This window comes from Microtus ochrogaster, chromosome 6 (assembly GCF_000317375.1).
Source record: "Microtus ochrogaster isolate Prairie Vole_2 chromosome 6, MicOch1.0, whole genome shotgun sequence".
Taxonomy (NCBI): domain Eukaryota; kingdom Metazoa; phylum Chordata; class Mammalia; order Rodentia; family Cricetidae; genus Microtus; species Microtus ochrogaster.
This window is the reverse complement of record NC_022013.1, coordinates 66,367,851-66,377,621: the sequence shown is the minus strand read 5'-3', so window position 1 is coordinate 66,377,621 and position 9,771 is coordinate 66,367,851. Positions and strand designations below refer to the sequence as shown.

The window sequence follows — 9,771 nt, the reverse complement described above, 5'->3', positions numbered from 1 at the left end:
ATAAAGATACTAATGGCATAAAATCAAGTCAAAAAGTTTCATGTGTCCCTGTGGGCCCAGGACGATTTAGTTAGCATGTGATCTGCCCACCCCACCCTCATACGCCAGAATGGTTGAGTTTGTGAGGCAGGGTTTGTATTCAGCGCCTTCCTCCTGCCACATTCCATACACAACGCTGCTTTCTCCCAAGACTGGTCCTTGCCTTTCTGGGCCCATAGAAAGAACAGACTGACCTTGAGTTTCAATGTGTGGTATAGGCTACTCTACCAGCATCCCTGAATCCCACCTAGTATCTACGAGTCTTCTGAGCTCCTGATCCTTCAAGGTTCAGAGGCAGGTCAAGTGAAGTCTGACTGCTCCAACAGAGTTACTCAGTGTGCTGCTGACACTATGACTCTCAAATAGAAAGATGACAGCCAAGGCTGCCAGTACACAAGACTGTACTGTGTGCTAATCTCATGGAAATGGCTTTATTGCATGTCTGTCTATCGGTCTATATCCATCCATCCATCCATCCATCCCTCCACCCACCCACCCATGGAGGTCAGAGGACAACTTTTAGCTATCACTTTTCTCCTTTGACTGTGAGTTCCAGGGACCTGGCTCAGGTGGTCAGGCATGGTGGCCAGTGCCTTCACCTGCTGCTCTATCTTGCCAGTCCATCTACAGCTTTAAGAACTGAAGATATCAGTGTTGGGAGGACTGGAGAGACCATTTAGGTTTACGCTTCTCATTATGTCTCCTCTGTTGGAGCCACCACTGCAGCACACACTGCCTCTTCCCATTTTCAAAGGAAGTCGGGGAGTCCATTTCTGGGCTCCGAGACATCGCTAGAGGACTTCTGTGCCAAGCTGATTATCAGGTCCCAACCACCTTTTCCTCATTCCCTCCTCTGTTACTGAAAGAACCTGGCCGTCACACTTCTGTGACACCCAGGGCGAACCTAAGGTCTTAGGCTGAAGGACTTTCTTCACGCAGCCTCTCTTTCCCTTGCCACTAAAAACTAAGCTACTGTTCAAATGAAACACTGCAGTGATGTAACAGCAGTGTGCGCACGTACACACACACACGTGTACACACATGTGTACACACACACGTGCACACACACATGTGTACACACACACACACACACACACACACACACACACACACACCTGTCTAAGAAGATAGGAAAACAAGTCAACAGATGCATGGGGAAAAGACTATGATAAGAAGAAACAGAAATCATTCCTCGTGGACACTTAGCCTGGACTGGCTCCTGACCTGTGATAACATGATTTGTCTCCAAACACATTTTCTGCCTCATGCTTCATTTTCCTGATGGAACTCCACAACAGAGGGGTGCTCCGTCCATTGGAATGCACATCAAAGCCGTGTCTGTCAGGGTGGACTAAGGCGGACTTGGTGCCTTTGTCTTGACACGGACTCCTCCTGAGCCTCAGGGGAAAGTCCTAGTCATTGTCTCCTGACAGGAACTTGAAACGGGGAGCTACAGTATGAGGGTATGATTATCAAGGCAAAGCCGGGGGCACTGATGGGTCAGTGTGTCTTAATCCCAAAATCTCTCTTGAGCTGATGTGCAGAGGAGACAGGCAGCTGTGACAGCCTTGAGCTCCCGCTGCCTCTCTTGGGCAGCGCCTTGGCGGTTACTAGACAGGCCCATAGTTATCTGAATATGTCTCTGGAGTTTCTTCAGGGCTGAGTTATATAAACCACTAAGAAAGAGAGCCTGAAGCAAACACTAATTTAGAAACAGGTATGCTCTAACGTGGATGTACCACGGCCCCATCTGTAAGCTACAACACTGGGTAAAGAATTGAAAATTTAACCCTCACCTGTTGCCCCTTTCAACTTGCCCCCATCTTCTCCTGACCCATGCTTCTCACCAGCAGAGTAGCTGAGCAACCTCATGTAATTTCCACGAGAGAAGGAATTCTTTTCACTAGCCTGAGGGCAGAGGTCTCTGACCTATGGCATGCTGGGACTCAAGTTCACCTTCTCCCCTTAGACCTAAGCCTCTAAGGAGTCATCACCATGCCTCTGATGGGGAACGAGAAACCCCAGTGTAAGGAAAAAGGAGCAAAGAGGTCCCTGAAGACACTGGCAGTACAGCAGAGGCTTCTAAGTAAGTCAGCATCTCCGCCAGCTTTGTCCAGAGAAAGCAAGCCCTCGGCACACCTACTGAGAAGCCCTAGCCCCAGGCTCCCATTCTTGGGCCCCATCCAGGATGGCCCCTGACATAACCAGGCTGGAGCTGACCCCCAGGGCAGTCCCACCCACATCTCCTCTCTCAGAGGCTTACAGTGTTCCGGAATGAGTGGCTGCGGATGGGATCCTCGGCTGCAAGGGCGGCACTGCTCAGCATGATGAAGACCAGGATAAGGTTGGTGAAGATGTGGTGGTTAATGAGCTTGTGGCAGCCCACACGGATCCTGTCGAGAAAGGCACCACATCGATGTAGGCCTGAGCCTGCAGGGCTCCTCCAGGCTGCAGGGCTCCTCCAGGCTGCAGGGCTTCTTGGAGAAGAACCAGGAGGGGGCTGGCCCACCATTAATCCCACAAAGCCTATAGCTAGCCTGTGGTGTGAGCAATTTGGGGCTGGGAGTTCCACAGAGATCATTTCATCAAATCCTTACACATGGGGTTACTGTCCTCAAAAGATGAAAGGCGGGACTGGGGACAGAGGGGTGGCTCGGTGGTTAAAAGCACTAGCTGCTCTTCCAGAGGACCTGGGTTCAGTTACCAGCATCTACATGGGGACTCACAACCTCTGTAACTCCAGTCCCAAATGCCCTCTTCTGGCCTCTGTGGGCACTGCATACATATGGCACAAAGACATAATGTAAGCAAAACAATCATACACATAAAAATATGAGAAAACTGAGGTTTATAGATATGAAGGATATGTTAAGGTAATGAAGCTAGTAAGGACCAAGGTAGATTTCAAATCCAGGCATTTCTACTACCAATTTTTTTTCTACCACAGCATAAAGCCTGACTTATGAAAGAAGACTGGGCCAAATTAAGTTCCTTGAGTAAACTACACAACAAACTACAACCCAACCTGTTAGTTGCAAACTAACTGGAGGCCTAGCATAGGAAGACATTCCTGCAACAGACGCCGAGTCTCAGGCCAATCATGGCCCGCCAAACGATCAGCCCATGCTCAAGTATGGCCCCGGCAGTGCTGTGGCCAGACAAGGGGTCGCTCCTTCACTTTGGAGTCTGTCCATGATGACATCTCCACACTGCAGGACACAGTTCATGGGATGGCTTCTGTCTGAGGCTGCTCTACTAAACTGTCGAATTTAACTGGCCCCAAGTTTTTATTTTAACACAAAGAATAGAACACATTCCCTTCTTTATCCACAAAGGAATTGTCTTGCAAACATGACCTGCAACAAGAGAGAGTTGAAGTCTCTTGCTGTCTGAAAATTTTGTCATAAATGTCCTATTTTTAGAATACTTTATTACTTCTGCCTATTCTCACTCTCTTTTCATCTCCCTCTCCCCTCTTCGTGTGTGTGTGTGTGTGTGTGTGTGTGTGTGTGTGTGTGTGTGTGTGTGTCAGATCCCACAGTATGCATGCGAAGTTCAAAAGATAATTTTTGGGACTCAGTTCTCTCCTTTCATATGGATATGAACGGATCAAACTCAGGTCCTCAGAATTGGCAGCAAGCACCTCTACCTACTGAGCCCTCTCACTGGCCCATCAATGTCCTATTTCTAATTCAGTACCGATCCACAGGTACTCCTTACATGGTGAAGCAGAAGTGCTGTATTGTCTGCTCACACACAAGGCTCTCTTTGCACTCTGTGATGGATTTCTCACTGAATCCTGCAACCCCAAGAAGCAAGCAGGGCAGCTGGGTCTCTCAACCCAGAGCCAGGTCTTTCATGACGGCTCGTGGAGAGCATCAGAACCTCTCCTGTTCCCCTGCGGTGCCGTGGGGCCGGGTCAAAACATCCTATTCTCAATATTCAGATCTAAAGAGTTACTTTTTCCCTTGGGAAAAATAACTCAATTTCCAAACTGAGTCACTTTTATATGATGGTGATCCCTCATTTCAAGTTCCCCCATCTTGGCTTACTCGGCATTGTGCACTTCCTGGAAGGTTTGCACACTGTAGTAGCTGGGCCTGGAGAAGATGCTTTAAGACAATGAGGACAAGGGTACCTTTGTTTTCTGGTAAAATGAACCCGTTCCTTACGCACGCACGCACGCACGCACGCACTACAGGCACCACCAACAGCACCACAATCTTTTCTGTTGATTTCTTTTTAAAGGATGCTCAGTGAGGAGCTGTATAGAGATCATCAGGGTGGGCCAGATAACTGCTCAGGCAAAGACTTTGCATGCAAGTCTGACAGCCTGAGTTTAACCCCAGAGCCAACACAAAGCGGAGAGAAAGCCACAGCTGTAAAGCTGTCCTCTAACTCTATACACAGTGGCACATGTGCCCTCTTCCATTCACACACAATAGCAACAAATTAATTTTGTAAAGATCATGAAACTGTCAATGTTTTAAGGACTTGAGCCTGCCTTGCTACCCACCCGAGTCCCAGCAGGGCCTGTGAATCACACAGTGTTCCTTCCTGACAGCCAAGAACTTCGGCAATTCTTCTAGAAACCTTCCAGGAGCTACCTATTCCCCTGGCAGCCCACTTAACCCCAGACGATTTAAACCTAGAAACCCGATAGTAAACAAGACTTCTTCCTCCCCCAGTTTATGAGTCAGCCCCATGTCCCCGGGGAGCACCTATCATTTTAATATGAGAAATGCTATTTTAAGCATTTTCATAGTGCTGAGTCAAACGTGTACACCCTATAAAGCACTGTGAGCAATACCATAAAACTCATCAGGGGGGAAAATCACCTAGAAGGATCTGAACATGAAGATGCTGTGCAGAACCTGCAGACCAAATTCTTATTCCACAAAGCATATTAAGACAAGATTCAGCCAGGTGGCAGTGACGCACGCCTTTAATCCCAGCACTCGGGAGGCAGAGGCAGGCGGATCTCTGTGAGTTTGAGGCCAGCCTGGTCTACAAGAGCTAGTTCCAGGACAGGCTCCAAATCTGCAGAGAAATCCTATCTCAGAAAAAAAAAAGACAAGATCTACTAGTTAAGAAAGGGTGCCAGAGGTAGCCAGTGTACACATCAGGAGAGCTATGGACCCCATCATAACACCTTACAGAGCTAGACACTGCCCTATGGCTCTTCCCGTGCAGGGAGGTGGGGGTAGGGATTCTAGAGCAGGCTCCTTCCAGGACTCTGTCACACCCCCATGGGAACAGGACACTTCCTCAGGTTAAATGCATGTCTAAGGCAGGGAGAGAGGAGGGGTTGAGGGGAACTTGTGGGGTTCAGGAACACTCAGGATCAGAGGGGGGCAGTGAACCACTTTTCTTTACTCCACCCTCACTACCCTCAAGAGTCACTGTAGAGAGGGGCAGCGATAGAATTAGGAATAAAGTATTTACGGGTTGGTCTTGCTAAGAATGAAGAAAGCGCTTCCTTCGGGGATGGGTGCAATCTTCTCCTTCATGTTCAACTCTGAGATTCTGCGAGGACGAGGACCAGCAGGAACCTCAGGCTCATCCTCCTCTTCCTCCTCTTCCTCTTCACCTACTTTAAATGGAATGGTTTTTATAGGTGTGAAAGATTACATTTGGGTCTGAACTATTGTTCTCAACGTCACAGTAAAACGTGGCTTACACACTGACAACATCTACTGCTTCCAGCAACCGAAACCTCCCCTTTCCTTTGGAGTACAGGCTGCACGCTCATGGGTGGAACACCCATCCACGTCTGGTGCACTGAGCTATGAAACATGGGAAGGAGACATCCTCCAGGGCACAGTATGGCCACAGACACTGGTGAGAGCCTCCCTGCCATCCTCCCAACATCTGTCTGGTTCCCCACCACCCCCTTGCTCAGTTTTAGCTGGAAGGTCTGTGGATTTCCGGTCACAGGCATTGCTTGTCCTCAGGCTTTGACTCCCAACAACCACTTCTCCAACAAGAGCTGTGCTTATCTGTCCCTCTTCCTCTTCTGCAACCCAGGATTTAGGTCCATCTGTGCTGCCTGTGACTTTTGGGAAAAACAGAGCTAATCTGCTCTCTAAGACAATGGGGCCATGGCCTTGGTGGGCTCAGCAGCCCAGTGTGAGGAATCCTCATCCCCTATCTTCAAACCTTTGGGCCTCTCTGCCCCACATACCTGGCACATCACAGGGTGGGTAAGGGTCCTTATCTTCAGTCTCCTCCTGATAATCATCAATTGTAACCTAGGACGGGAGAGGGAATGCTAACTTAATGTGCTTCAAAGGACCAATTCGTCAATATGAGGGCTCGTGTGTGTGTGTGTGTGTGTGTATGTGTGTGTGTGTGCGTGTGTGTGTGTATGTGTGTGTGTGCGCGTGTGTATGTATGTGTGTGTGCGTGTGTGTGTGTGTGTGCGCTCACATGCAAAGGGCCAAAGTCAAAGGGCCGGTCTACCATTCAGCAATATGAGGGCTTGTGCGTGTGTGTGTGTGTGTGTGTGTGTGTGTGTGTGTGCGCGCTCACATGCACGCATACGTGTGCAGAGATAGCAGTTGGAGATTCTGCTTCAAAATCAAAAGGCCCAAGAGCAGGAAAGAGATTGGCCACTACTCGGGTCCCAGTTAGTGGGCAGTGTCTGTAACTCTCCTTTTGTTATGCCAGTGCAGGCACATATACCGTGTGAGAACCATATCTAGATTCCTGTCTCTCGGTTAGACTGTGATATATGGAGGTAGTCTAGTGTTTGATATGCAGCTCTCCACTCAGGATTTATCAATTTGATGAACAAATACATCACAGAAATGTCCAGAGCTCTCATCAGTGTGATGAAGCTGTTAGTGCAGCCTTGAAGCCTCTCGGCACACCTGGACTCCAAGGTCATGTCTGGGAACAGTCGTCAACTAAAACCCTGACTGTATCCCCCACTAAGAATCACAACCATGTAGTTGCAATTCAAAACAAAACAAGCCGCCCAACTGCTCGAATGTCCACATCCCATGGTATAATGTTGACAAATCAGCTCCTTCTCTAACTCAATCAGAAACCTCAGCTCCTATACTGTAGGCTGTATTTTCCACAGCGGAATGTCCCACTCAAAGATGCTTCCACGGTGTAAGTGGTACAGAATCACTCTGAAACACAGAGAAGTTATTTTAGAAACCATACCTTGTTGTCGCTGTTGGCTATCTGGTTCACTTCAGGTTTGTTGTTCTTTTTGTTTTCGAGGCTTTCTTTTCTACAGAGAAAAGAAGACAAGAAAGCGAATAACCACATTGCTGTGTACCGAAGGGGTAGCCAGGATCCTGAATCAAGAGTACTGGAAGAGGGACCAGAACTCAACTGGAAACACTGATGACAAGACAGTAGGACAACACACACCCGGGCCTTCCTGTCCATCAAATGCAACGGAGCCATTCCACAGCTCATCTTATTAAAATCCTCGGCCGAGAGCTAATCAGCCCTGGACGTAACATTTAATTCACGACGCCAAAACTCACTGCAGGGATTCTTTAAGTGCAGAGATGCGTGACTTCTGTTCTTCACTCTGAGGATAAGAGTCACGTGCCTGGCTTCTACCCAGGAGTCCCTTCTCTTCACCTGGTACCACGTGGTCACCCATAATCGCCTCAGCTCTTAGGAAGCATGGCTGAGTCCCTAGCACCCCTTGCAGCATGGCTGGGCGCTCCTAGCACCTCTGGGAAACGCCTCAGTGCAAACAGGATTACCTGGCAATTTTTTTCCTTTCTTTTTCTTCAGCCTCCTCTTTCTGAGCAGTGTTCAAACTTTCAGCGTCAGCCAAGTTGTCTACAGCGATGGCCAAGAACACGTTCAGCAGGATATCTGATTTGAAAATCTTAAGGGACAACGTGTTTTTTACTGCAGCAGTTGATAATGGCAATGTCACACCCCTCTGCTTGTGGCTGACTGACCCTAGAGTGATACTCAGTACAACTGGAGAACCTGGTGAAATCCCACCTTTAAAAACAAGGGAAAAGCACAGATACCTATTCTCCTGGATATCCACAGAGACCCCCAGAAACACACATTTTACTGTCTCTTTGCTTATATACTGCTGTACCTTCATGGAGCGCAGTGTGATTTCTTCTCTTTGAAAGCACATGTTATAACACACACATTCAAGGGATTCCTTCACAAACCAGAGGCCTTCAAAGGCCACATGTGATTGCAATAATCTCATAGCACAAAACAGCAGGAGGCTTTCCCCTCTAACATGAGCCTGTGGTCAGTTCCTTCACTCTTCAGTCTGCGGATACCCGTTGTGGATGGTAAGCTAGATCTCCTTCCAGGGGTGGCTAGGCTGGGTTCTGAAGGCCCCACTGCAGTTGAACATAATTTTGCAAATGGTAATGTATCAGGCAAATAAGCTTTTAAGTTTTGAAATTATAAAACTGATATTGTGTTTTGTAGAGCTTTTAGAAAAACAAAAGTTTTTCTAATGAGAACCTGGAGTCAGAAGATGTGGTTACATCCTTATTCACTAGTATTTATGAACTGAGGAGCCTAGGGAGTTGAGGGTCATCTGCGAGAAGGTCTTGTGCTGGGTGACTGCTTCCTTAAGCCTGATGTTCAGCCTACAGCAGGGCTGGGGGCAGGAAGACAGGAGCAGTAGACTGTGGCCCCATGTGCCCTGTATATTAGAAACTTCCAGGCGGGCTGCTGAACACATCTATCAGTGAAAGCTAACAAGGGCCTAGTGGTAAGATTGCTATGATGGATGCCATGCTGAAGTCTTTCAAGAGGACGGAAACATGCTGAAACTTGGGGAAAGCACCTGCCCTGGGCTGGAGACAGCATGGGAAACACAGAAGCTCCTCAGACAGGCTTTGCAATGGTGGCTTAGACAGGGTCAGCCCTGGCAAGAGCTGTATCAAGCATGTCTCTAAATGGATCTCATGAAGAGATAATCCCATTCCTGGCCTTGGAACGACACTAAACTTGCAGGAAGCGGAGTGCAAATCTGGGTCACTATATCACCTGCATCCGGAGGCATGGCTCCAACTTCCTAAACAGCGGTGTGCTGTGGATTCATTCAGAAAGACAGACAGAGCACCTCGGGCAGGCCAGCCCTGCTGGGCACTGGGGATGGGAGGAAACATGATATAGCAGAGCATCTGGTCCAGTTGGAGACAGACAACACAAGAGGTTCTTTAAGGACCGAGTATGGTGATATACACTCCAAAGAGCTTCAACATGGAACCGAGAGCAGTGGCGGGAGACTCCGGAGAGGCTATCATCAGTCTGGAGGAAACCCATCCATTAAACAATGTCCTCACAGGCCTCTGTGCGACTCCTGACCCATGAAGCTGTCCTCTGGTTGGGAGGAAGAGGACTGCCCACTGAAGCTCAGTGGACAGTGAACTCTGCACACCGACAACAGGCATGGACAAAGTCTGAGGTGAATTCAGAGGAGCTCCCTGGGGGATAGGGCACTAGAGCTGAGCCCAGGGGACTCAGAGATGTGGTGGGCATGCAGAGAAAAGCACTGTCCCTAAGGACAGCAGGGCAGGTGCACTAGGGTCTCCACCCTGAAGAAAGTCCAGTGGAAAGTCCACGGAGATGGATGGACTCCAGGGATCTGGACCACTAAGGACTCATTCATAGTAGGAATTTTTAAATCAGAAGGGTGGAGAACATGGGTGCTCGTGTCTGTACACATGCTTATTCCATGGGAACTCATGTCTGTACAAATGCTTATTACATGGG

General features: G+C 48.6%; 1 protein-coding gene across 4 annotated transcripts in view; it reads right to left on the bottom strand.

The window, feature by feature from the left end:
• Window positions 1–9,771, bottom strand: part of Cacna1d (calcium voltage-gated channel subunit alpha1 D) — a 307,540-nt gene that overhangs the window by 70,055 nt on the left and 227,714 nt on the right. For all 4 annotated transcript variants that reach the window (XM_026779996.1, XM_026779998.1, XM_026779995.1 and 1 more), the window contains 5 exons: window positions 7,773–7,887; window positions 7,213–7,282; window positions 6,224–6,290; window positions 5,485–5,632; window positions 2,303–2,432 (listed from right to left, as the gene is read on the bottom strand). In XM_026779996.1, coding sequence (XP_026635797.1) covers window positions 2,303–2,432; window positions 5,485–5,632; window positions 6,224–6,290; window positions 7,213–7,282; window positions 7,773–7,887 — 530 coding nt within the window. The remainder of the gene's footprint in view (window positions 1–2,302; window positions 2,433–5,484; window positions 5,633–6,223; window positions 6,291–7,212; window positions 7,283–7,772; window positions 7,888–9,771) is intronic.